Source organism: Equus quagga, chromosome 13, assembly GCF_021613505.1.
Source record: "Equus quagga isolate Etosha38 chromosome 13, UCLA_HA_Equagga_1.0, whole genome shotgun sequence".
NCBI lineage: Eukaryota > Metazoa > Chordata > Mammalia > Perissodactyla > Equidae > Equus > Equus quagga.
Genome location: NC_060279.1, coordinates 89245565 through 89272025, shown reverse-complemented (window position 1 = coordinate 89272025; position 26461 = coordinate 89245565). Strand labels below are relative to the sequence as shown.

General features: G+C 54.6%; 2 protein-coding genes across 8 annotated transcripts; one reads left to right on the top strand and one right to left on the bottom strand.

Moving 5' to 3' along the window:
- Window positions 1–932: 932 nt before the first annotated feature.
- PIH1D1 (PIH1 domain containing 1) lies at window positions 933–6691 on the bottom strand. 2 transcript variants are annotated; one of them, XM_046683049.1, is made up of 10 exons: window positions 6673–6691; window positions 4959–5052; window positions 4558–4624; window positions 3972–4151; window positions 2777–2838; window positions 2604–2685; window positions 2028–2157; window positions 1700–1775; window positions 1200–1343; window positions 933–1054 (listed from the first exon to the last, which is right to left on the bottom strand). In XM_046683049.1, exons 2-10 carry the CDS (start codon window positions 5046–5048, stop codon window positions 1013–1015), a joined length of 873 nt encoding a protein of 290 aa, XP_046539005.1. In that variant the 5' UTR covers window positions 5049–5052; window positions 6673–6691; the 3' UTR covers window positions 933–1012. The 2 variants fall into 2 exon arrangements, with proteins under 2 accessions (XP_046539005.1, XP_046539004.1); XM_046683048.1 differs by lacking the exon at window positions 6673–6691 and adding an exon at window positions 5703–5761.
- On the top strand, window positions 5884–24036 carry ALDH16A1 (aldehyde dehydrogenase 16 family member A1). Of its 6 annotated transcripts, none has more exons than XR_006891630.1 (18): window positions 5884–6064; window positions 10318–10420; window positions 10827–10953; window positions 11517–11695; window positions 11782–11859; window positions 12311–12492; window positions 12579–12731; window positions 13215–13400; window positions 13846–13941; window positions 14151–14287; window positions 14454–14559; window positions 14643–14773; window positions 15105–15272; window positions 15496–15697; window positions 19826–20011; window positions 20327–20449; window positions 20963–22765; window positions 23982–24036. XR_006891630.1 is itself a non-coding variant. In XM_046683046.1 (18 exons), exons 2-18 carry the CDS (start codon window positions 7764–7766, stop codon window positions 21122–21124), a joined length of 2355 nt encoding a protein of 784 aa, XP_046539002.1. In that variant the 5' UTR covers window positions 5942–6064; window positions 7650–7763; the 3' UTR covers window positions 21125–22765. The 6 variants fall into 6 exon arrangements, 3 of the variants coding, with proteins under 3 accessions (XP_046539001.1, XP_046539003.1, XP_046539002.1); XR_006891632.1 differs by having other exon boundaries at window positions 23987–24014; XR_006891631.1 differs by having other exon boundaries at window positions 23978–24005.
- The last annotated feature ends 2425 nt before the right edge of the window (window positions 24037–26461 follow it).

The following is a 26461-nucleotide window of genomic DNA, read 5'->3' as shown; positions in this document are numbered from 1 at the left end:
CTCACCATCTACTCCCCCTCGCCCCCAATTCACTCCGTTCCAGCCACACCGACCTCCTTGCTGTCCTTCCAACATTTACCACTGAGGCTCCTCTATTTTCTCATCCTCCTAGGACTCGTTACGGAAGGAGAGGCTGTTGGCAATCATTCATTCATTCAATAAATATTGAGTTCCTACTGTATGTCAGGCATTGTCACACCACAGGGGACACAGCTTTGAGTGTAACCCTGGGTATTGGGGACCACCAGAGGAGGATTCTAACTCAGCCAGGAAAGATCAGAGAAAGCTGGAAATTTGAAAACCTTTCCAGGGAAAGCTCAATAAAAGGATGACGGGGGGTGCGGGGGTGGAGGGGTTAGTATCCGCAGCAGAGAAAATGATACTTGCAGAGTCGGGAAGTGGGAAAACAGTGATTGTGATGTGAATTACAGTTCCAGGAATGGGCAGCTTCTCAGTTCGAGGGATAGGAAAGGCTAGAGATGATGGCGTGGGTCTGATCACCAAAGGGCTGGGGAAACGTCCCCTGTGAGGACAAGACGACTAGAAATGTCCTGGGTTGTATGGAACAAATTGTAAGTAGAGGGAACAGCAGAAACTAAAGTGCAAAAAAACCCGTGTGGTCAGAACACTGTTCAATGTGACTAGTCTGAATAAGAGAGAGGAAGAGGCCAAAATGAGGTGTGATAGGGGCCAAACCACAGAGCCTGGAGGGTTGGGCTGAGGGGTTGGACCTTTTCCTGGGGGCGCTTGGGAGCCAAGGAGGGGCAGTGGACGGGGAGGGTGGGGAGAGACTGGAGGCACGGAGGCCAGAGAGAGGATGCAGGGGAGAGCGCGGGGCCTGAGCTGGGGCAGGGACCTCCACGGGCCTCCAGGGCTATGGTCCAATGTCCCTCTTCCTTCCCACTCCCCTGTACTCCCAGCCAGAGACAGAACAATGGAAACATCTTTTATTTCAATTTTAAAGAAGCTACCAGCCTCTTCTCCCCACTCGGAAAGATGGGCAGACAGCCGGTCAAGAAGGCACCGACAGAAGGGGCATTGCCACCATCAATTGCTGAGGAGAGAGAGGAAAGGGGAGGAGGATTCAGGACCCAGGAGTCCAGCCCCCAGCCCCCTCCTCCCTCAGACCCAGGAGTGCAGGTCCCCCAGTGTCCCCACTTCCCTGCACCTCCCCCTCTTCCCCCCATCACCCTAGGTACCCTTCTCTTCCGATGGAAGGCCGCCTTGCTCTCGTCAGAGTTGATCCGCAGGGGGATGTAGGCATCCAGATGGTACAGCTGCTGGGGGCCCCCCACCACCAGGCGGTTCTCCCCAATCTCCAGCGACAGCCCCAGAGCTCCATCCTGGGGATGTGGTGGAATCAGCCCACCCTTCCCTTCCCAGCAACAGGGTGATAATAACATGAACCCGGGAGAGAAGCCTCGCATGTCGGGATACCATATTTAAAGGGTCTCATCTCCCAGGGGAGAGATGAGAGACAGTAATTACAGGTCTCCCAGAGTGAGCGCTTACAATGCTCTGGGCATCCTCGGGACACCGGAAGTGAGCCTGAGGGCCCCATGGGACAAGGAGGCCCCACGCTCAGAGGGCAGCAGTAGCCAGGCTCACACAGGTCCCGAAACAAGCCCAGATCACTCCTTCTCGGAGAACCCAGCCCTTGCAGACCTCATTCTCCCACTCTACTCCAGCGTGCACTCACCAGTTTGGGGAGGTCAATTTCAGCCAAGAGGAGATCAGGGGCTTCCAGCCAAAGGTTCAAGTGAGGCTTTTCAGGGCTTGGGAGGAACAAGACTCAGAATCACAAAGATCTGCCAGGTCTTTGCTGAGGCTGTTCCTTCTGCCTGCATGCTGTTCCCTCCTCTTCTCCCTCTCACCAGCCCTGCTGCCTCAGGATGCCTTCTCAGTGGGAGTTCTGCTCCTCCCCTCTCTGGGTTCCCAAAGCTCCAGGACACAGCCCGGCTATGGGGAGGGAGGGACTGCAAAGAGCGTTGGGGAAACAGGAGAGAGGGAACCCATCGAAGACCCACCTTTCCTCAGGTCGGAGGGAGTCGGGAGTGTACAGGTTCTCCAGCTCCTGGATCCGAGGACGCTGCCGGGACCGGATATTCTGCTGGGAGATGGAGCCCAGGAAAGCCCGGTTCTTCAACATGCGCCACTCTGCGGGGAAGGTGCGCAGGGTCAAAGATCCCATGGGTCAGGGTTCCCATGGCTCCCTTAGGAGGTTCTACACTGGAAGAGCCTCCTGGGAGAGACTCTGACCCTCCGAGGATGCCAGGGACCTGACCACACCCTCAAGATTGGCTTTAGGAGCCCCGCCCACCTTGGCCCCGCCCTTCCAGGGGTATTAGCCAATAAAATCTGCCCCCTGGAGATACCGCTGGCTCCGTCCTTCACAGGCTCTCCAGACCCCGCCCCTTCCCAGGAATCCCGGGCCGGGCCCAGCCCCCGAGTTCACCTAGGGAAGCCTCGCCCTCTCCCCTGAATCCGCAGCCTAGGGGCTAAGAAAATCCTTGCCTGCACCAGCCCCACCTCTCCCAAAGTGGGAGACCTCTTCTCTCTCTTCTCCCTCTCCCCTGCCAGGTGGCCCAGGCCCTGCCCCCCACCTGGATTCAGCTGCAGGCTGTATTTGTCCTCAAGGCCCTCCCTGGCGATGGTGACCACGAGCTCTCGCAAGAAATCGCTGTTCTAGGAATGAGAAGCACAGAAGAGATGCGGGAGGGCTGGAGGTGGAGGAAGACGCCCCAGCCCAGGCCTCACCCGCAGCCCCGCCCCCAACCTGCATCCTCCGGTAGAAGTCGCTGTTGACAGCTACGTCGTAGGCGGTACAACCCTGGCCTTCTGCGGGGAGAGAAAGGGGGTGAGACCCCCAGGCCTCCATGGGAACGCCACCGCCCAGACACAGACACGAGGAAGAAACAATAAAGGACAGCAGCCACAAGAGCCAGAGAGATTCGGAGGCGATCAGGAAATGAGGACTCAAAACACGCATTTGCCAGTCTGGACTCTCATAACCAGTCTCCTCTCCAGCTCCAGCCTCTTCCCCTCTGGTCCTTCCCCACCGTGTCCCAGAGCTGACCCTGCCCCCCCAATGGCTCCCCGGTGCCCCCAGGCTAAGGTCTGAGTCCTTCAGCCTAGGCTGCAGGCCCTGTGTGGTCTACCCCTCCTACCTGGAAAGAAGCTCACTTCTCTAGCACCTCGTCCCTTTAAATTTCTTCCAAACACTCTTGATTACTGACCAGTCCAACTCAGTCATTCTGTCTGGATCCCTCTGTCCCCTCTGCCTAGAACTCTCTTCTCTGCCTTGGCCTGAAGAACACCTCTGGTTCTTTCAAATCTTATATCTGGAATTGCCTCCTCCAGGAAGCCTTCCCTGATCCCTCGGTGGGGTTTAGAGCTCTCTGCAGCGCAGCACCAATCACACCACATTGAAGTCCCATCTGTCTCCTTCGCCCTTGCCCAAGACTGGGAGTTTCTCACCGGCAAGTTCCGGGCTTGAGAAGTCCCTACTCCCCAGGGCACTGCCCAAAGCTTGGTCGCAGGAGACTTCAGGGGACATATGTGATTTGAAAAAACAACGATATAGACACAGAAATGCAACAGAGACAGAGGTCGACAAGGCGGAGACAGAGAGACAGGAAAGAAGGGAGGAGAAGAAAACAGGGATGAGAGCGAGAGCTGGCCCGGGACTACAGCCAGGAGATCCACTAATGAGTACACTGCCCAGCCGTCCCTCGCCCCAGGGTGGGGCAGGGAGAAGTGCCAGCCTGGCTAGGTGGGCAGAAGCAGGACTGCCCTATGCGGCAGGTGCTGGATGCCCAGGAGGCTAGGGATTCACCACGGGAGAAAGGATCAAATCAGAGGGGCCCCATTTCTGGGTCCTGAGGGAGGAGGATCCTGGGCCCTGGATTTTTGGATCCTAGGGAAGAGAGGACCCAGGGGGCTGGATTCCTGGGTCCTCTGAGGGCACTGACTTGCATCCAGTTCGGCGTGAGGCTCTCCCAGACTCATAGGGATGCGAAACCCGGCTTGGTCCTCCTCCAGCATCTGAAGCAGCTCATCCTCGGTCACGTCAGCGGGAGGAGGGATGGAGGGCGAGTGGCAGATGTTGATGAAAACCTTCCCTTCCGATGAGTTGGTCTTTACGCAGAAACCTGGTGGGAATGGGTTTGTCCTGACCATCTGTCTCTGCATGGGGCTCAGTTTCTGTCCACGCACTCCTCGATCTCCGTCCGCCTTTTGATCTGTCCTCCTTTTTGGGTCTCGGTCCTCCATGTTCTGGTCCGTTCCCCTCCCTGCCCCTAGGATCTCTGATTCTCTTTCTATCTTTGAGCCGCTGTCCCCCAGTCACTCCTGTCCTCCCCCTCCTCTCTTTGGATCTTGGCCCCTTCCCTGCTCTCTCTGGGTCTCTTCACTCCACCCCACCCCCCACCCCCCACCAGGCCTCTGTGCTCTATTACTGTCTCTTTCCTCTCTCCTCTCTGTGTCCCCAGCCCCCAGTCTCTGTCCACCTCTCTCTGGGACTCTGTCCCTCCCTCTTTGGGTTTCTGCCTTCCTCACCAGGCTGAGGTTGGATCTGTGTTGACTCTGGTCTGCTTGTCTGGGCTTGCTGGAGCTCCTTGGAGGCCTGTGTGAAGGAAAACAACCTCTAGATGTGGCGTCTGAGTTATCAGACCCCTCCTTTGTTCTTCAAACGTTTATCGAGCGATTTTTATGTATTAGAGCTGTGCAGGGAATAAGACATACTATGTCCTTTTCCTCCTTTGAGGATCCCAAAGAACAACCCCAACCCCACTTTCGTTTCTTCCAGAACCTAGCAAACTGGGAGTTCAGCAACTACAATTCCATGTAAGGCCCAGTTGCCGCCCTACTGCATTCTGGGAACTGTAGTCCCATCTCTGAGCACTAAGGGAAAAACACCCCCCGAATACCCAGGGACCCAGGAGCTGGTCAGGGCGCACCTGCAGCAGCAGCTCCTCGAAACGCGCCGTCTCAGCGCCCATTGTCTCTGCCTCGCTTAGCTCCGGCACCAGCAGCCTCGAGTCCGCCATGGCCCTGGGGAAGAGACCTAGGCGTCCTCAGCAACCCCGACGTGGGGAACCTTCGCCGGGATCCGAACTCTGGGGCCTGCGGCCGGGCCCTCAACCGACTCCCGACAGCCACTATTCTGTACGAAAATCTAAGAATCTGGCCTGAGACTACAATTCCACTCAGACCAGATACCGTCGTCAAATCCGTTGGGAGCCAATATCTCTAGATGCTCTCTAGGTCCTACCCGCCCCATGTGTAAATGACAGCCACTCTTCCGGCCTCTGCGCAAGCCACACTTCCGACTACCCGGACGTTCATTCGTCAATCCCGCAACCGCATGCGCGCTACTGACCAATCATGGCCTAAATCTGAAGCCCCGCCTCTCACCTCAACCAACCAAAACTAAATCCTGAGACTGCGCACTAAGTGCCACACTTCCTGTGTCGCTTAAAGCCACACTTCTCCCGACAAACACGTCTGTCCAACTAACGGGGCAATCAAGGCTGGCACACTTTCAAAACTTTAATTTCAATGTCCATCCTAAAAGACCCCCTTCTGATCTCTGAACTATCACTTCGTCCCAGAGCTAGAGTCGATTCTCTAGTAAACGTAATTTGGACTAAAAGCGGCACTTCCTGTCTCCCATATATGAACAGGGGGGCGAGAAGACACACCAGTACGGTCTGGAGCCCTCCTAACTATTTGCGAGGCGCCCACATTTTCGTTCCCCCTTCCCCCGCCGCTTTGAGGACCGCGCATGCTCCAAACTATATTCCCCCAGGCGGGCCTGTAGGCGGGGTCACCGGCTCCTAAGGCGGGGTTACGCTCTATCTCCGTAGCCCCGCCCCTGGGGCTGGAGTGGGTGGTGCCGACTTCGGACCCCAAGGTTCCCCTTTGGCAGAGAGCCCCGCAGTCCTTCGTGGAAAGCGGCTCAGGCCGGGTGATGGCTGCGGCGACGCGCACAGCGCCCCGCGCCCGAGAAATCTTCACCACGCTGGAGTACGGACCCGCGCCGGAGAGCCACGCATGCGCACTGGTGAGGCCCTGCCTGGCCACACTGCCTACACGTCCCCCCTCACCTTCCCCCGCCCTCCAGGCCCTGTTTTGTGCGCGGACTCCCGTGATCCTCCGCGGCTGTTCAGCAGCCCCGCCCCTTTCCGTCCCTTGATTCCCGCCCCGCCTTAGACCCAGCCCTGGAGCATGTTCCCAGGAGCCCTTGCGGTGGCCGTCTCAGCCTTTTAGTCTCTTGCGTTGATTCTTAGGAGCTGCTGTGCTCCGCGCTGCAGAGCTCACGGAGGTGTTTCCCCGATTCCTCAGAACCCCCCCGAGAGGCTCCTGGGATTCCTCAGGGCCCCCTCAGGATCTCCCGTGATCCCCCGGGACTCCGAATTCCTCTGGGGCTCCGTGATCTTTCAAGGACACTCAGAACCCCCTCAGACCTCCCGCGTTTCCCCCAGAACATTCTGTGGCTCTCATGGTCCTCCAGGACCCCCCGCATTCCTGGGGGGCTCCCTTTATCACTCGGAGACCTTCGAAACCCCCGTAGAGCCCTCGTGATTTCTCAGGGCCCCCTCGATCCTTGCGGGGCTCCTGTGATCTCGGGAACTCTCAACCCCAGAATACATCAGACCTTACTGTAATTACCTGCTGCCCCTCCGAAGACCCCCGTGGGGCTCCCCTGACCCCTCACGGCCTCTCAGAATGTCCCTTGGGGCTCCCGTGATTCTTCAGGGCCTCTTAAGATCCTCATGAGGATCCCGTGATCCCTCGTGGTTCTTCAGAACTTCCCTAAGACTCACATGACCCCTCAGCGTCTCCCAGAACCACCTTGGGGTTCCTTGGTGCATAAATAGGGTGCCTTGAATATTCTGTAGTTATCTAGACCCCTCAAAATCCCGCCGTGGGGCTCTCGTCATCCCACAGGGGCCTCTAGCACCCGGGCGTGGGAAGCTTGGGCTTCTCTTAATGGAGAGAAAAGGAGGCTGGAACTGTGGTCCAAGTGGAAGAAGATGAGGCCAGAGCCTGCGCGGGCTGTGGAGATGGAGAGGAGGGGATGAGGCAGAGATCCAGGAGAAACAGGGTATAGGGGATTGAGAGGGCAAGAACTGGGGTCTGGTCATGTGACTGCGTGGCTTTTCTGCCCCCACCCCATGGTGAACCTAGGAAGAGCCAGACTCAGGGGGGACAGAGGCTGAGCTTGGTTATCACATAATGAGTGTAAAGGACCTGGGGATAGCCTTGGGCTGTGGCAGGAATCAAATGCTACTTGGGCCTGAACCTCAGATCTGGAAACGGACCTGGGAGTCACCCATGTAGAAAGAACCATGGGAGTGACCAAATTATCTAGAAATAGAGTGTAGACTCAGATAAGAGGATCTGGGATAAAGTACAGAGAATTCCCACACTTGGAGGTGAAGCTGAGCCCCCGTATTCAGAGGCCATGCCCCCACCACCATCCCAAGCCAAGGTGCCAGGGTCTCAGCCTTACAGTCTGTGGGCCAGACTCAACCCACAAACATTTTCTTTGGCCTGACCTTTATGTTTGAAAATGTGAATTAGCCAACAACTAATTCCGTGTAAACATCCGGGATTCCAGCTCCTCTTGAAAATCCAATCCTCAGAGTTGGCAAGCTTTGGCTCACATTTCCTGACAAAAATCATCTGGATCCAGTAGCGACTGTTTTTAGACAAGTCCTGAATTCCCAGTCTCCAGCAGGCCCCCTTCTCGCACTAATATGGCCTGGCAGCACCCTGCGGACATTCTTTTAGAGGTTTGTTTTTCTTTGGGGAAAGTTTTGCAAACTTCCGCAGAATACTGATTATTCTGAACTCCCGTTTACCCATCGCTCAACTTCAACAATTATCAACATTTGGTCTAATGTTGTATCTCTTTGTTTTCTCCCTTTTTTCTGGAGTGATTTTAATCCCAGTTGTCATGTTATTTTCCCATAAATATTGTAATCCTCATTTCTACGAGATAAGGGCTCATTTTGTAATGTAACCACCGTGCCATTTTCACACTTGGCAACATTAACAGTCCTTCTTCAATATCATCTAATGCCCAGCTCATGTTCATATATCCCCAACTATTTCAAAAATGTCTCTCCCTGGGTGGCAGGGGCGGCGGGCCAGGGGGGAGGTATGTTTGAATTTGAGACTTCTGGCTGACCATTTCATTTTAAAGATTTTATTTTTCCTTTTTCTCCAAAATCCCCCAGTACATAGTTGTGTGTTTTTAGTTGTGGGTCCTTCTAGTTGTGGCATGTGGGACACTGCCTCAGCGTGGCCTGATGAGTGGTGCCATATCTGCGCCCAGGATTTGAACTGATGAAACCCTGGGCCGCCGAAGCAGAGCGCGAGAACTTAACCACTTGGCCATGGGGCCGGCCCCTGACAATTTCATTTTAAAGTAAGCAGGGTTAGAGAAAAATCGGAAGAATGTGGCATCGGGGAAGGTAAGAGAAAACAGAGTTTGTAGAAGGAAAAAGTGGGAGGCGTGTCTTGGATTTAGCAAGGATTTAGGGAAGACAGGACCAGAGAGAGAGAGAAACATTTAGCAGACGTGGAGGCGAAATGCAATAAAATTAATGGAAAGTCTCGGGGCCCGCCCGGTGGCACAGTGGTTAAGTGCGCACATTCCACTTCCGGGGCCCCAGGTTCGCTGGTTCGCATCCCGGGTGCGGACATGGCACCGCTTGGCAAAAGCCATGCTGTGGCAGGCGTCCCACGTATAAAATAGAGGAAGATGGGCATGGATGTTAGCTCAGGGCCAGTCTTCCTCAAAAAAAAAAAGAAAGTCTTAAGTCGTGCTGCTCTGAGCCTGTGACGTGTATTGGTCTATTTGATCCTCACCATGGCCCTGTGGAGTAGGGAGGGACTATGATTATCCTCATCTGCCAGTCAGCTCCCAGCTGGCTCAGCCAAGGCCAGGGTGTTCGAAGGCCCTGGCTAAGGTTGCACAGCAAGTAAGCACTGGGGCCACATTCAAACCTGGGCTGTGTGGCCCCTAACTCCAGGAACTCGATGCTAGGCTGCCCCTCCTGCAACGCCCGTGTGCTGTCTTGGCCTCAGTTAGATGCCTCACAGCCAAATAAGTTACACGTGGCAGGGTAGCATCAGCCCTGTGTCTTCAGTGAGGGTCCACGTTGCTCCCGCACGTGATGACAGCTGACAGCTGAGGTGGGAGGGAACGCCATCACACAGGTAGGCCTGGAAGCCACCTGGCATAGAAGGCATACATCCCGAAGAGAGCCTACTACCGCTTGATCCAGCCTCCCGGGCATTGCTTCCAGGGTCCTGGCAAGGGGCGTGCCCCGTCCCAAGAATGCACAGCACTCCAGAAACCCCAGTGATCTGGCTTCCTACTGGATATTTACGGCGTCTTCCCAGTTTCCCCAGGCCAGGGACAGTGGACCTGTCAGGGGTCGATGTTGCCTCAGAATGCAGCTGAATCGTATCAGGTTTCCAGGAAAATAGCAAGTTAACCTAAGGTCATTTCTCCGTGGAGGAGAAAAGGCTTTGTAACTGCCAAAGGGGATCTTCTATCCGCCACAAGACAAGCCAACAGTCGGGAGGCAAGATGGTAGGAGAGAAAGGGTCTTTTATTCCAGCTTGCCAGCAAGGGGGAAGATGGTGGACTCGTGTCCTAAAGAACCATCTTAAAGCTACAAAATTTTGAAGCAGTTTTGTGGACAAATGGGCTACAAAGGGGGGGTCTTGGGATGTTGACCATCTGGAGCTGTCGTCCTTGAGACTACAGAACATTCCTTTCTCTCTTCACCCACGACGGATATCAGCAGAGGTTTTTTCCCGAAGGTCGTCACATCCCTGGAAAAGCTGAAAAAACAAAGTTATCGTCTTATCAGAATAAGGAGGTCTGTGTATAAGCCAAGCCTTCAAAAATAGAGAAGCAGATGTGTACTTTTCTAAGCTATGTGCGAACTGGAGCATTGCTAATGAGGAAAAGGGGGGTCTTGTTAGAGTCCCAACGTAGTTTCCCTCTATAAGATGGCTTCCCTTATGCTAACCATCGGCTGTATTTATCTTAAGCTATTTAGGTGGCACTAACAGTTTCATTCATCTTACATTCACGTTTATGTTTAAAAGCCAATAGGATACCCCTCATATGTTGCTGGTGGCAATGTGAAACAGTGCAGCTGCTGTGGAAAACAGTTTGGCGGTTCATCAATGTTACCCCTGGGGCTGCCATTTGACCCAGACTCTGCATGGGGACTGAGCTCTCCCAGCTGCCTCCTAGACCCCTTTCCAAACTGTCCTCCTCTCCCCCAGGCCTGGCTGGACACCCAGGACCGGCACTTGGGTCACTATGTAAATGGAAAGTGGTTAAAGCCGGAACATAGGAATTCAGTGCCTTGCCAGGATCCCATCACAGGTATGAGGTGTCCCCAGTCATTCTGGGAGGGAGAGGTGTCTAGACCCCCAGCCGTACCCACCAACAACACCCCGTTCTCTTTGCTCAGGGCCCTGAGGGCAGGGAGCAACTGGTGAGAGGAGGAGGCTGAGATTTCCAGCTCTTTCTGATAATCAGCATCCTAATTATGGTCCCAATTCCCTGTGGATACTTTTTGAAGTCACTGTCTACTAAAATCCCTTTCTTGTCTGTGGGACCCAGCCAGAGCAATGACCGATAGATTTATCCCCATTTGTCAGAGGACAAAACTGAGACCCAGAGTAGGCTGGAGACAAACTTTACTGCCTTGGGATGCTACTGGGCTCCAGAAATCTCAGCCCCCTCCAGTTCTGACATGGGCTCCCTTCCCTCCCATTCATCTTCCCAGGAGAGAACTTGGCCAGTTGCCTCCAGGCCCAGGCGGAGGATGTGGCGGCAGCCGTGGAGGCAGCCAGGACCGCGTTGGAGAACTGGAGCACGCTCCCCGGAGCCCGTCGGGCCCAGCACCTGACCAGGTAATGTAGTTGAGATCTGGACCCCAGGAGGTGGGGAAGGACTTGGGAACAAAACTTTATTTCCCAATATCCCATTGAATTCATGGCAGCTAAGGCTCGTATTCCCAGCATGCCTTTGAGCCTTTAGCAACTAAAACATCTGTTTCCCACTATCCACTGGGACAGTAATGACAAAGCCTCTATTTCTCAGAATATCCTTGGGGCTCATCCGAGCTCCATTTCTCTGCAGCTCACCGGGACTGGTGGAGCCATTTTCCAGCACATTCTTGGGGCAGCTGGAGACAAAGATTCCATTTCCCAGAGTGCAATTGATATTATAGCCTAAGCCTCAATTTCCCAGCACCTTTGGGGGTTACAAGTGGCCAACATCTTTGCACTCTCAAGTGTGGAGTGTTCCCAGACTACATTTCCCATGAATCTTTGGTGCCTTCCACCCCTAGTAAATGGTGGGGATGCCCCCAGGGTTTCATGGGAATTGTAGTCCAGGTATATGGGGCATGTTCCAGGCCTCCGCCAGGCTGAGGGATAGTGGGAAATGACTTTCCCACTTGTTTTCTCCACAGGCTGGCCAAGATGATCCAGAAGCACCAGCGCCTGCTGTGGACCCTGGAGTCCCTGGTTACTGGACGGGCCGTTCGAGAGGTTCGAGACAGGGATGTCCCGCTGGCCCAGCAGCTGCTCCAGTACCATGCAGTCCAGGCACACACCCAGGAGGAGGCGCTGGCAGGCTGGGAGCCCATGGGTGAGAAGCAGGAGTCCTGGCCCCCAGCCCCCGCCTCCCTTATGACCCATCGGTGCCTGCCCCAGTCCCCTCATTTGTTCTTGCAGGAGTAATTGGTCTCATTGTGCCACCCACATTCTCCTTCCTTGAGATGATGTGGAGGATTTGCCCTGCCCTGGCTGTGGGTAATTGATGGGCTGGGGCCTGGACTTCTGGGTCTGAAGGAGGAGGGGCTGGGAGCTGGACTCCTGGTCTGAGGGAGGAGGGGCTGGGGGCCTGACTCCTGGGTCTGAGGGAGGAGGGTCTGGGGTCTGGACTGCTGGATCTGAAGGAGGAGGGGCTGGGGCTGGACTCCTGGGTCTGAGGGAGGAGGGGGCTGGGGCTGGACTCCTGGGTCTGAAGGAGGAGGGGCTGGGGGCTGGACTCCTGGTCTGATGGAGGAGGGGCTGGGGCCTGGACTCCTGGGTCTGAGGGAGGAGGGGCTGGGGCTGGACCCCTGGGTCTGAGGGAGGAGGGGCTGGGTGCTGGACCCCTGGGTCTGACAGAGGAGGGGCTGGGGGCCTGGATCCCTGGGTCTGAGGGAGGAAGGGCTGGGGGCTGGGACTCCAGGATCCTTGAGCTGCCTACCTTCCCCAGGCTGCACTGTGGTGGTCCTCGTGCCCCCAGCCTCCCCGGCGCCCCTCCTCCTGGCCCAGCTGGCAGGAGAACTGGGCTCATTCCCAGGAATCCTCAACGTGATCAGTGGCCCTACCTCCCTGGGGCCAGTCCTGGCCTCCCAGCCTGGAGTCCAGAAGGTGGCCTTCTGTGGAGCCGTCGAGGTATTTTCAGGTCTGGGAGGGGGATGAGACACGGCTCTGGGGCTGGAAGGCTCTTCCCCGGGCTGAACCCTGCGGGGGTCCCACAGGAAGGACGTGCCCTTCGGCGGACCCTGGCGGGCCAGGGTCTCGAGCTGAGCCTGGCCCTGGGGGCCGAGTCGCTGCTGCTGCTGACGGAGGCAGCTGATGTGGACTCGGCTGTGGAGGGTGTTGTGGATGCAACCTGGTCCGACCGCAGCCAGGTAAGACCCGTGCACTCATGTCCCCTCGTGTCCTCAGGGCTGTGCATTCTGTCCAGACCTTGGGGCCCTGCGTCTCTGTTCATGTTCATTTTCAGTTCTTTGCATCCCAAAGCTCTATCTTTACACCGTCGCTTATGTGGGGCTCCTCATCACCCCGAGTTTCTGAATCCCCACATCCTGGCTCTCATGGTCTTACAGAGTCAGAGGCTCTGTATCTCTTATTCGTTAGGACTCTCTTCATTTTTCGGAGTATCCATGTCTCTCATTTTCCAACCTTTCTCTTCACTCTGAATCACCAACTTTCTGTAACTCCATCTCGTACCTGGGCTTCGGGGCCTCAGAGTCTCCAGGGTCCTCGGCCACTTTTCCCTGATCCCCCTTTAATGTGTTCATGTGTGTCCCTGAGTCTCGGCCCTCTGTGGGGACCTGTCCCCACCACATGGGCCCTGAGTTCACCTGCCCTGACACCCCTTTTCCTATCAGGGCGGCCTCAGGCTTCTCATACAGGAGTCTGTGTGGGATGAGACGATGACACGGCTCCAGGCGCGGATGGGGCGGCTTCGGGTTGGCCGAGGGCTGGACGGGGCTGTGGACATGGGGGCCCGAGGGGCTGCCGCACGTGACTTGGCCCAGCGCTATGTGCGTGAGGCCCAGAGCCAGGGCGCACAGGTGAGCTGGGAGCAGAGACTCCGGGGTGCCGGCGAGGAGGGACCTGGAGGCCCGACTCCCAGGTCTGAGGGAGGGGGGCCGGGGTGCTGGACTCCCGGGTCTGAGGGAGGAGGGGCTGGGGCCTGGACTCCCGGGTCTGAGGGAGGAGGGGCTGGGGCCTGGACCCCTGGGTCTGAGGGAGGAGGGGCTGGGGGCCTGGACTCCTGGGTCTGAGGGAGGAGGGGCTGGGGGCTGGACTCCTGGGTCTGAGGGAGGAGGGGCTGGGGGCCTGGACTCCTGGGTCTGAGGGAGGAGGGGCTGGGGGCCTGGACGCCCGGGTCTGAGGGAGGAGGGGTTGGGGCTGGGCTCCCCGGTCTGAGGGAGGAGGGGCTGGGGGATGGGCTCCCGGGTCTGAGGGAGGAGGGGCTGGGGGTGGACTTCTCGGTCTATGTCTCTTTCTCCCCAGGTATTCCAGGCTGACGATGTGCCCTCAGACAGCCCATTCTATCCACCAACCTTGATCTCTGACCTGCCCCCAGCCTCCCCATGTGCCCAGACTGAGGTGAGCCCCGTAGGACCCCAGAGATCCTGTTCCATCCCCATGTCCTCAGCCTGATATGGGCAGCAGCACTCCAGCTGCGGAGGCTCCTGGGCTGGCCATTTGGCCTGGGTCTGGGGGCTGCTGACTACTCTCGGCTGGTCCCGCAGTGGGTGGGGTGTCAGAGGGAGGGGCTGGCCAGGCCGCCTGAACTCCCTCGTCACCCCTTCCAGGTGCCATGGCCTCTGGTGGTGGCCTCCCCATTCCGCACAGCCAAGGAGGCCCTGGCAGTGGCCAACGGGACGCCCCGAGGAGGCAGTGCCAGTGTGTGGAGCGAGAGGCTGGGGCAGGCCCTAGAGCTGGGCTACGGGTCAGTTGGCACCTGCAGGGGCCCAAGAAGCGGCCTGTTGGGATGGCCCAGCTTCAGTCTTGGTGTCCCCGCCTCTCTGTCTGGTCCCTCTCCCCACACTCTCTCTGATTCACTGCCTCCCTCAGCTTTCTCTTCTTCTCTCTGATGTCCCCCTCTGTCCCCACAGGCTCCGGATGGGAATAGTGTGGATCAATGCCCACGGCCTCAGAGACCCTGCCGTGCCCACAGGTGGCTGCAAGGAGAGTGGGTCTTCCTGGCACGGGGGCCCAGATGTGAGTGCCCCCTCCACACCCATCCCACCCTTCCGTCCACCCTGTGGCCACCTTGCATCCTCTTGACACTGTCCCTCTCATAGGGTCTCTATGAGTATCTGCAGCCCTCAGGGACTCCTGCCCGGCAGCCCTCCCTTTCCGAGAATCTGAACTATGACACCTTTGGCCTTGCTGTCCCCTCCACCCTTCCAGCTGGGCCTGAAACAGGGCCCAGGTGAGCTGTTCCAGGGGCTGCAACGCCCAGAATCCGTGAGGGTGTGGACGGGGCGAGGGGAGGTTGTGGCCAACTGGCCTGGAGGGCAATTTGTTAGAGCCATCGAGGGGCTTGCTGAGGATTGCATTCGGGGTCTGATGCCTTCACCCCGACCCCTGATGAGAGTCTTAATTCTGTTAAGTGAAAGTCTGCTCTCCCAGAGACTCCTGGGGCCAGGGATTCGGGGTCCCCCAGAGGCTCGTGGGAGCTGGGGTGGTTCATCCAATGGGAGGCCATGGGCTCTGAGCAGCCCTGGCCCCAGGACCCAGCCTCACGCGTCACTTTGCTCCAGCCCAGCACCCCCCTATGGGCTTTTCGTGGGGGGCCGTTTCCAGGCTCCTGGGGCCCGGAGCTCCAGGCCCATCCAGGATTCCCACGGCAATCTCCATGGCTACGTGGCTGAGGGCGGAGCCAAGGACATCCGCGGTGCTGTGGAGGCTGCCCACCAGGCTGCCCCTGGGTAAGCGGGTCACACGGGAGAGCCCAGGGGTCGTGGGGCATCAGAGGGGGCAGTCTGGGACCCCCAAGGGCTGATGGGATGTGGGTCTGGCCCCTCACTCCCCTCCCCAGAAGGATGGGCTGTGGGGCCTGGACCCCCGGGGTAGGGGCTGCGGACAGAGGTGGGGCACCTGGGAAGAGCCGGGACCAGGATGCCGACCCCGATGTGCACTGTCCGCCCGCAGCTGGGTGGGCCAGTCGCCAGGGGCTCGGGCAGCCCTGCTGGGGGCCCTGGCGGCTGCGCTGGAGCGCAGGGAGTCCGCACTGGCCACGAGGCTGGAGAGGCACGGAGTGGAGCTCAAGGTCGCCAAGGCCGAGGTGGAGCTGAGTGTGAGGCGGCTTCGGGCTTGGGGGGCCCGGGCCCAGGCCCAGGGCCACACCCTGCAGGTGAGAGGGGTCCGTGTGTGGGCAGCCAGGTGGGCGGTCTGCAGTGGGGTCAGAGCGGAGGCTCTGGAATGAGCAAGCCAGATGTGGGGTCCAGGCGCAGCCCCACTGGCTTCCAGCTGCATGGTCATCGGCAAGTGGCCTCACCTTTCTGCACCTTGATATTCTCATCTGTGTAATGGGCATATGGCTCACCTTATAGAGGAGCGTTTCAGATGGTTTTAAGTGACCCATTACTGGGCTGTAAAATCAATTTAGTGAGTTGGAACCGTGAATTTTTTCTCTTTTCTTTTCTTTTTTTTTTTTTGGTGAGGAAGATTAGGCCTGAGCTAATATCCGCCACCAATCCTCCTCTTTTTGCTGAGGAAGACTGGCCCTGAGCTAACATCTGTGCCCATCTTCCTCTATTTTATATGTGGGACGCCTGCCACAGCATGGCTTGACGAGCAGTGTGTAGGTCCACACCCGGGATCCAAACCTGCAAACCCTGGGCTGCCCCAGGGGAGCATGTGAACTTAACCACTGTGCCAGGCCCCATGGCTTTTTTTTTTTTTTTAGAAAAAGAGAATAGGATAGAAAATAGAGAGTACATTGCACAGAGTATTCTTGGTGTGACTTTTGTTTCATTTATGTACATAATATGCAACTGCGTATGGATACTGGGTTGGTGTGACCCATATGGCGGGTCCAGTGAAGAAGGCAGGAGGATTGAGCGACTCGGGCGATGGCATAGGAGTACTCAGGGATGGAGATAACAGAAAGATAGCAAGTCATGGGACCTGGGTCTCCTCCATGAATGATTGCAGTCATACAATTATACGACAGTATTGACCATGAGGAGTTGTGACGGAGACTAAATGAGTTGAGCACCTAAGGCCTGAGACGTAGCCAAAGGCTCACAAACTGTTTGCTTGTGGGTGGCCAATAAGCTCATTAGTCATTGGAGAAATGCAACTCAAAACCGCGACGAGATATCATTATGCACCCATTAGGGTGGCGACATTCAAAAGACGGACCATAGCAAGTGTTGGTGAGAATGTGGAGGAACTGAGACTCTCGCACCCTGTGAGGTGGATGTAAGAGGGACGACCCCTTTGGAAAACAGTTTGTCAGTTTCTTAAAAAATGAAGTACACTCTTACCATATAACGCACCATGATTCCTAGTTATTTGTTTCAATAGACTTAATTTGTAGGTTTTATCCCAAAAGAACTGAAAGCATAGATTCCCTAGAAAGACTTACATACAGTTGTTTATAGCAGCATTATTCAGAGTAGCCAAAAACTGGAAGCAATCCAAATGTCCCTCGATAGGTTACTGGAGAAACGAGGTGCGGTTCATCCACACAGTGGAATCCTGCTCGGCGGTCAAGGAATGTCCATGCTACAGCATGGATGAATCTCAAAATGACTGAGCTGGTGAAAGAAAGCAGATAAAAGACTGTATGATTCCGTATCTAGAAAGTTCTAGAAAACTCTAGAACATACAAACTAATAGAAAGCAGATCAGAGGTTGTCTGAGGACAGAGAGAGTTCAAATAGGGGCAGGAGGGAAGGATTACAAAGGGGCACGAGGAAATTTTGTGGGGTAAAGTTCATTATTATCTTTATCTTTTTTTTTTTTTTTTAAGTCTTTTGTCCTCTTCTTCTTCTTTTTTTTTTTTTTGGAAAGTTGGCCCTGAGCTAACATCTGTTGCCAATCTTCCTCTTTTTTTTTTTTATTGTGGTCTAAATAGTTTATAACGTTGTGAAATTTCAGTTGTACGTTAATATTTGTCAGACACGGTGTAAATGTGCCCCTTCATCCCTTTGCCCTCCCTCTCTCTCTTCCCCCTCATAACCACGAAATTTTTCTCTTTGTCCATGTGTTTGTTTATCTTCCACATATGAGTGGAATCATCTGGTGTTTGTCTTTCTCTGTCTGGCTAATTTTGCTTAACATCATACCCTCCGGGTCCATCCATGTTGATGCAAATGGGACAATTTCATCTTTTTTATGGCTGAGTAGTATTCCATTGTATATACATACCGCATCTTCTTTCCATTCATCCGTTGCTGGGCACTTGGGTTGCTTCCACATCTTGGCTGTTGTGAATAATGCTGCAGTGAACATAGGGGTGCATAAGTCTGTTTGGATTGTTGACTTCAAGTTCTTTGGATAGATACCCAGTAGTGGGATGGCTGGGTCATATGGTATTTCTATTTTTAATTTTTTGAGAAATCTCTGTACTATTTTCCATGGTGGCTGCACCAGTTTGCATTCCCACCAGCAGTGGATGAGGGTTCCCTTTTCTCCACACCCTGTGCAACATTTGTTATTTTTTGCCCTGGTCATTATAGCCATTCTAACGGGCAGAAGATGATATCTGAGTGTAGTTTTGATTTGCATTTCCCTGATGATTAGTGATGTTGAGCATCTTTTCACCTACTTATTGGCCATCTGTAGATCTTCTTTATAAAAATGTGTGTTCACGTCCTCTGCCCACTTTTTGATTGGGTTGTTTTTTTTTTTTTTTTGTAGTTCGGTTGTGTGAGCTCTTTATATATTATGGAGATTAACCCCTTATCGGATATATGATTTGCAAATATTTTCTCCCAGTTGGGGGGTTGTTTTTTCATTTTGATTCTGGTTTCCTTTTCCTTCCAGAAGCTCTTTAGTCTGATGAAGTCCCACTTGTTTATTTTTTCTTTTGTTTCCTTGTCCAAGGAGACACGGTATTTACAAGATCCTTTTAAGGCTCGTGTCAAAGAGTGTACTGCCTGTATTTTCTTCCAGAAGTTTTATGGTTTCCAGTCTTACCTTCAAGTCTTTGGTCCACTTTGAGTTTATTTTTGTGTATGGAGAAACATAATGGTCAAGTTTCATCCTTTTGCCTGTGGCTGTCCAGTTTTCCCAGCACCATTTATTGAAGAGACTTTCCTCTTTCTGTTGTATCTTCTTGGTTCCTGTGCTGAAGATTAGCTGACTGTAGACGTGTGGGTTTATTTCTGAGCTTTCAGTTCCGATCCATTGATCCGTGTGTCTGTTCTTGTACCAGTACCATGCTGTTTTGATTACTGTGGCTTCGTAATTTATTTTGAAGTCAGAGATTGCAATGCCTCCAGCCTTGTTCTTATTTCTCAGGATTGCTTTGGCTGTTTGGGGTCTTCTGTACCCCATATGAATGTTAACATTCTTTGTTCTCTTTCTGTGCAGAATGTCGTTGGGATTCTGATTCGGACCTCTTTTTTTTCCCTCCCCAAGGCCCCAGTGCATAGTTGTGTATCCTAGTTGCAAGTCCTTCTAGTTCTTCTATGTGGGATGCTGCCACAGCATGGCTTGATGAGCAGCGTGTAGGTCCACACCCAGGATCCGAACCCACGAACCCTGGGCCCCCAAAGCAGAGCACGCGAACTTAACCACTTGGCCACAGGGCCAGCCCTGAAGTTCATTATCTTGATTGTAGTGGTTGGTTTCACATTTCTCAAAACCTATCAAATTGTACCCTTTATTTATTTATTTTGAGTTTCTTTTGGGGAAGATTAGCCCTGAGCTAACATCCGGGCCCATCTTCCTCTACTTTATATGTGGGCCGCCTGCCACAGCATGGCTTGCCAAGCGGTGCCATGTCTGCACCCGGGATCCGAACCGGTGAACTCCGGGCTGGCAAAGCGGAATGTGTGAACTTAACCGCTGCGCCACCAGGCTGGCCCCCAAATTGTACCCTTTAACGTGTGTGCAGTTCAGTGAATGTCAAATATATTCAATACAGCTTTCACAAAAAACATACACGCACAAACAAACCCATGGGCCAGGTTCTGAGCCCTCAACACACATTAACTCATTTCATCCTAACAACAAATCTCTGTTGTAGGCACTGTGATTAGCCTCACTTTAAAGATGGGAAACTAAGGCCCAGAGAGGTTAAGTAACTTGCCCAGGGTCACACAGCTGGTGAGTGACAGAGCCGGAACTTGAACCCAGCACCTAGCTCCAGAGTCTGTGCTCTGAACCATCACCTGTTACATTGCTATAGGAATTGTTATGAAGCGAAGATGGGGATGAGAGGAGAGAAGGGTGGGTGATGGAGGAGGCCCTGGGAGGACAGTCAGGCTCCCCTGTCCCGCCCTTGACCTCCTACCTGTCCCTGCAGGTAGCAGAGCTGAGAGGTCCCGTGCTCCGGCTGAGGGAGCCGCTGGGTGTGCTGGCTATCGTGTGCCCGGACGAGTGGCCCCTGCTGGCCTTCGTGTCTCTGCTGGCCCCCGCCCTGGCCCATGGCAACACTGTGGTCTTGGTGCCCAGCGGGACCTGTCCCATCCCCGCCTTGGAGGTCTGCCAGGTACCGTCACTTGCCTTCCTGCCTGTCCAATGTGGTTCCCAGCAGCCCCAGGGCAGCAGACTGATGGAAGGTGCCCCCAGGCCCTCACAGAGCTCAGCTCTTCCCCCACCCCCTGGAGAACCCCAGTCCCAACATCCAAGCCTTCACTCCTTGTAGACCCAATGACCATTCTCTCTGGACCAGGACCCCAGCCCCACTTCTTCCGGGAGCCCATGGCCACTCCCCAGGTGCTCACACCTCGCCCTGCTCCCCTGCCCTTGGGCTCTCTCACTCTTTCCCTTGCCACCCTGGATGACCCACTCTCTGATCCCCTAGGATGTGGCCACCTTGTTGCCAGCAGGCCTGGTGAACGTGGTGACAGGCGACCGTGACCACCTGACCCGCTGCATGGCCTTGCACCAGGACGTCCAGGCCCTGTGGTATTTCGGATCTGTCCAGGTATGCTTTGTTTGCCTCTCCTCAGCATCTTTGGGAACATGGCGGCACCTGAACTCCCGTTGCTAAGGGGGAGAAACTCCTTGGCAACCAGGTTCTGAGGTCCTGCCCCGTTAGAGCCTGGTTGCTAAAGAAAAGGATCTCCTTAGCAACAGGGGCCTGAGACCCCGCCCATCCCAAACACCTAATCTTATTGGACAACCCCTTGCTAAGGACCGCATCCTAGCGACAAAGTCAGAAGCCCACAGTCCACCCTCTTAAACCTCCTTAACAAGAGCCTCGGGCCCCATTCCTTTGCATGTGGGCTGTCAACAGGGAGGAAATTCCCTAGCCACAAAGGTCAGCCCTGTTTCCCTCAGCATCTGGAAGTTTCTCTTGCTAGGAGCTGAGCAGTGTAGCCAGAGAGCCTAGGTCAAGCCTTGAGGCCCCTCCTCAGTAAGAGTCCTTGTTGCCAAGGCAGCAGCTGCTTAGCAACCAAGCCGCCGGAATTGCTGATGCCCCCTCTCCCCTCGCCAGGGCTCCCAGTTTGTGGAGTGGGCCTCAGCAGGAAACCTGAAGCCAGTGTGGGTGAACAGGGGCCTCCCGCGGGCCTGGGATCAGGACGCCGAGGGGGCAGGTCCGGAGCTGGGGCTGCGGGCAGCACAGACCAAGGCCCTGTGGCTGCCCATGGGAGACTGACGCCTGTGTACCGCCACCGCATCTTGGACGGAGGAGAGATGGGTGCAAACTGTCACCAGACGCCTGAAACTTTCCTCTTATGATGGTTCCCATGCTCTCTAAGACACCCTGACCAACCTCGGCTGGGCTTCTGAGGGGAGGGAGACAGCAAGCTGCAACTTCTGGTCTCTTTGAGGCCATTTGAGTTCTGAGACTTGGCAGCCCAGTGGGCTGGCTCCAGAACCACACAGTGTTTATGAAACCGATAAGGGGACCTTGGAAGCCCCAGCCAAGGCCATGGGGCCTCTCGTCTCTTCTGGTCTGCTCCATCCGGTGGCTCCTGCTCTTTAACTTTGTCTCCTTCTGCATTGCCTCAGAATCCATAGGGTGCTGGTCTAAAATAAAATTCAGTAGCTCTCTGCAATAAAACAAAAGCCCTGGTAAGTGACTTCTGCCAGTTTCCGCAGTGTAAATGCTCCCACCGCGTCAGATTTCAAGCTCCAGATAATTGAACAACCAAATGACAGAATTCCTGAATTTTTTTCTTCTTTTTTTTTTTGCTGAGGAAGATTTGCCCTGAGCTAACATCTGTGCCAGTCGTCTTCTGCTTTATATATGGGATGCTGCCACAGCATGGTTAATGAGCAGTGTGTGTATCTGCACCCGGGATCCAAACCCGCCAACCCTGGGCCACTGAAGTGGAGTGCACAACTTAACTGCTATGCCACCAGGCTGGCCCCCAGGATTGCTGAATTTTTAGCAGTCGGTTCCCATGAGCCAAAATGAGCCACTCCACCATACCACTGTTTTAGAATTCTTTTCGATGCAAGGAACTCACTCATGCTAGCTTAGGATAAAAGAGAATTTTCTGGAAGGCTACAGAGATACCTTACCGAAGACAGGGCAAGACATGCATCCGGGCACCCCGGGTCCTGAGAACCTGGAGTGTAGGCAGATCCTTTTTTCGTGGGCCCGGGATCTTTTGGGTCTTGTATCTGCCTGTCTGCTTCATTTGAATCTTTCTAGGAAAGACTTGACTTTAGGGAGGCTGCTTAACGGCTCTGAGCCTCACTTTCCTCATCTGTAAAATGGGGCTAAGTGACGGGTACACAGGACGTGCTTAATGAGTGTTGGCTTAATTAGAGGTTGATTTTGTCCTGGGCCACCTCTTGTCGGCATTGACTAAGTCTGGACGCAGAGCTTACCTCTCCCAGGACCTGGACGTTTGCACGGGAGCGACACGGAGGGAGGGGAGCGTTGGTGGGAAGGCTCTGGAAGGCTCTGGAAGGCTCGGGTTCCTGCCTGCAGTTTGACAACTCCCTCTGGACTCTGTGGGCTGCCTCAGGGTCCTTCTTGTTAATCTGTTGCCTTAACCAGCCCAAGCCCGTCTCGGCAGGTCCATGTGCCCCCGTCCCAGACCACAGACGACGCTCAGCACTGCATCCCCGGGAGGGGAAGTCTGATTGGCCAGCCTAGGTCAGGTGTCCACTTCTGGTCCAGTCATCTCTGGCCGGGAGGCAGGAGCTCCTCATCAAAGCAGCATCCAGTCGGTCCAATATCCACTGGGCGCCTACTATGAGTAAGGCACTGTTCCAGGCGCTGGGGAGATGGCCGTGAACAAGAAGCTCCTGGCCTCCTGGAGCTGACATTCTGGTGGGCGAGGTGGGTATTTGTTTGCAGTTGCTGCTGTAACAAATGATCACAAAGTTAGTGGCTTAAATAAAACAACACAACGTGTGACCTTACAGTTCTGGGAGTCAGGAGTCCAAAGTGGGTCCAAAATCAAGGTGTCGGCAAGGGCTGCAAGTTTGTCCCAAGGGCACTAGGGAGCCATAGAGGGTCTATGAGCAAAGGAGAGGCAGTCTCAGCTCTGGTTGAAAGACATACAGAGGTAACCTAAGGTGCCATGTACTATAATAGAGGAAACTCGGGGCACCCTGGGGGCCCAGAGAAAGCACCCTAGCCAGCCTGAGAGTGGGGGGGATGAGAGGTGGCAGGAATCTCCCCAAGGAAGTTGCCGTCTCGTTGAATTTTTTTCTAACTTTATTGAGATATGATTGACCAATAAAAATTGTATATATCTTGGTTGTACAACATAATTTTTTCAAGGTGTGCAACATGACGATTTAATATGTATGTGCATTGGGAAATGATTACCATGGTCAAGTTAATCAACACCCCCGTAACTCCACATAGTTACCTTTTATATATGTTGTGTAGACACGGGAGATCTATTGTCTTAGCGACTTTCAGGTCTACAATTCTTGAAACCGGTATTGACTAGTTTTGTTAACTATAGTCACCATATTGTACATTAGAGCCTCAGAACTAATTCGTCTTTTAACTAAAAGTTTGTACTTTTTGACCAACATCTCCCCATTTCCCCCAATCCCCAGCTCCTGGCAACCACCATTCTAGTCTCTGGTTCTATGAATTCAGCTTTTTTAAGCCATTACTTGCTCTTTTTTTTTTTTTTCTGGTGAGGAGGATTGGCCCTGAGCTAACATCTGTTGCCAATATTCCCCTTTTTTTTTCCTCTCCAAAGCCCCAGTACATAGTTGTGTATCCTAGTTCTTAAGTCCTTCTCTTTCTCTGTGGGACGCCACCACATCATGGCCTGATGAGCAGTGTGTAGGTCCGCACCCAGGATCCGAACCGGCAAAAGCCTGAGCCACAAAGTGGAGTGTGTGAACTTAACCACTGAGCTACAGGGCCGGCTTTTTTAGAAGCTGAATTCAGCTTTTCTAGATTCCACATATAAATGAGATCATACCGTATTTGTCTTTCTCTGTCTGGCTTATTTAACGTAACAATGTCCTCCAGTTCCATCCACATTGTCACCAATGGCAGGATTTCCTTCTCTTTTTTTTTGAGGAAGATTAGCCCTGAGCCAACATCTGCTGCCAATCCTTTTTTTGCTGAGGAAGACTGGCCCTGAGCTAACGTCTGTGCCCATCTTCCTCTACTTTATTCGTGGGACACCCACCACAGCATGGTTTGCCAAGTGGTGCCATGTCCACCCCCGGGACCCGAACTGGCAAACCCTGGGCCACCGAAGCGGAATGTGAGCGCTTAACAGCTGTGCCTCCGGGCCGGCCCCTGCATACTGTTTTTCATAGTGGCTGCACCAACTTACATTCCCACCAATGTTACCGCCTGAAGCGGGGTCGTCTACCCGCCACAAGACATGCCCGTAGTCAAGAGGCAAGGAGGTAGGAGAGACAGGACTTTTTATTACAACTTGCTGGCAAAGGGGAAGACGGCCGACTGATGTCCAAGAGAACCATCTTCAGGGGGCGCAGAATCTGGAAGCCGTTACACAGGCCTGTGGGTTACAGGGAGGGGGTAGGAAACTCCGGACCCCTGGTGTTGCAGCCTGGGACTTGCACATCAGACCTTTCAGCTGTCATGGATATCGGTGCGGACTCTCTGGAGGCCATCACATTCCTGGAGAACTCGAAAGAACAAAGCGATCATCTTCCCGCAGCTGGGAGGGGCCGCAAAATCTACAGAGCCTGCAAATTCCCCGGCGCAGGACGATTACTTATCTAGGCAACGAAAGCAAAGATTCAAGGGGCCGGTGAGTCAGGGTTATTCATGGTTCCAATATGGCTTCTCCAGGTTGGCTTCTCTTACGCTAACTGTGTTGAGGCGGTGTCCCCAACAGTGCAGAAGGGTTCCCTTTTCTCCCTGCTTCTCTCTGGCTTTTGGGTAACAGCCATCGGAACAGGCGTGAGGTGATACCTCATTGTGGTTTTGATTTGCATTTCCTGATGATTAGCGATCGCACTGAGTCTTCCAGGACACTGACGATCTGATTAGGCTAGAAAGGTGGTGGTGGGAGAGCATCCTAGGCAGAGGGAACAGCATATGCAAAGGCCCGGCGGTGGGAAACAGCCTTGAGGGAACTGTAGTGGGTTGAGTGGTGGCTGCTCAAAAAGATGTGTCCACATCCTCACCTGGAACCTATGAATATGACCTTATTTGGACAAACGGTCTTTGCAGATAGAATTAAGTTAAGCATCTCAAGATAAGCTCATCCTGGGTCATCCGAATGGGCCCCACATCTAATGACTTGTCCTTATAAGAAAGAGAAGAGATGGGACGCGGTGAGAAGAGGAGAAAGTCGTGTGAAGACGGAGGCTGAGAGAGAACTCAATCTGCAGCGCCTCTCTTCTTTCCCCAGAGGTTGGAGGTTGGAGGTCAGAGGTCGGCAAGTTGGGCTGATACCCTGTGCCTCTAAGCCCCAACCTAATCACATGGTTGGGCCTTCTGGCCTGACCAGCCCCCTTCCTGAGTCTCGTCAGCATAAACTCAGGGTGGCCAGGGGGCTCCCCACGAGTAACCAAGACACCGCTATCACTTTTTCGGAAATTCCAAGGGTTTAGCGGTTGGTTGCCTCCCGGGAACCAGAGACAAAGAGCAGACGCGTTCCCTACTATACGACAATAACGAGGAAGGAAAGAGGCCAGGCTCTGTCTGTCCCTCCACTTAACAAATACTGATTGAGCACTTTCCACGAGCATCTTACCCAGCAGGGTGAGCAGACACCCACCGTGGTCTCCCGGAGCCGACGTCCCAGTGGGGGCAACTCACAAGAAGATAAGTAAACTGTGGGGTGTGTCAGAAGGCGATAAGTGACAAGGGAGAGAGCAAGGAGTGGGGGTGCTGGGAGGGGGCGCCATTTGAGAAAGGGTGGTGGGGGAGGAGTGTATTTGAGCAAACCCCTGATGAGGTGGCGGTGAGCCATGTGGGTGTCTGGGGGAAGGGCATTCCAGGCTGAGGGAACAGCCAGTGCAAAGGCCCTGGGGCAGAAGTGTGCCACCCTCTGGCACAGTGAGGAGGCGGGGGCAGAGAGGGGACAGGGCCAGGTCCTGCAGGTCTGTGTGGGCCACGGTGAGGAGTCTGATTCTGAGTGTGGTGGGAGCCAAGGGAGGCTTTGGAGCGGAGGAGGGGCGTGAGCTGACCTGCAGAACACCCTGGGGGTGCTGGTGGTGAGGGCTGTCGCAGGGAGCCGCCTGAGGAGGCGTCAGTGATATGCAGGTGGGAGATGGTGGTGGCAGCACCCAGGTGATGGCAATGGGGGTGGTGAGAAGTGGTGGGACTCTGGATACATTCTGACAGTCATTCAACAAATCTGCTGATGAGCTGGACTGTCCGTGGGCAGCGAAAGGCAGAGGTCATAGGTCAACTCCAGGGCTTTGGGCCTGAGCACCTGGAGGGATGGCGCTGCCGTCTCCCTGGATGTGGGAGGGGGCGTTTCGAGGCGGAGGTGAAGGGCTCGGGGGCCCAGCGCCCCGCTCACTGTGTGTCCCGCCCCGGAGTCAACCCCACCTCATCCTTCGCGCGCGTCGGCCG

Coding starts and splice junctions, on each gene's coding strand:
- PIH1D1 (XM_046683049.1), bottom strand. CDS start 5,048: ATGGCGGACTCGAGGCTGCTGGTGCCGGAGCTAAGCGAGGCAGAGACA. Junction 4,625..4,958: donor TCGAGGAGCTGCTGCTGCAG/GTGCGCCCTGAC, acceptor TCCTTCACACAG/GCCTCCAAGGAGCTCCAGCA. Junction 2,686..2,776: donor ACTTCTACCGGAGGATGCAG/GTTGGGGGCGGG, acceptor TCTCATTCCTAG/AACAGCGATTTCTTGCGAGA.
- ALDH16A1 (XM_046683045.1), top strand. CDS start 5,972: ATGGCTGCGGCGACGCGCACAGCGCCCCGCGCCCGAGAAATCTTCACC. Junction 6,065..10,317: donor AGAGCCACGCATGCGCACTG/GTGAGGCCCTGC, acceptor CCTCTCCCCCAG/GCCTGGCTGGACACCCAGGA. Junction 15,698..19,825: donor CCCAGGGCCACACCCTGCAG/GTGAGAGGGGTC, acceptor CTGTCCCTGCAG/GTAGCAGAGCTGAGAGGTCC.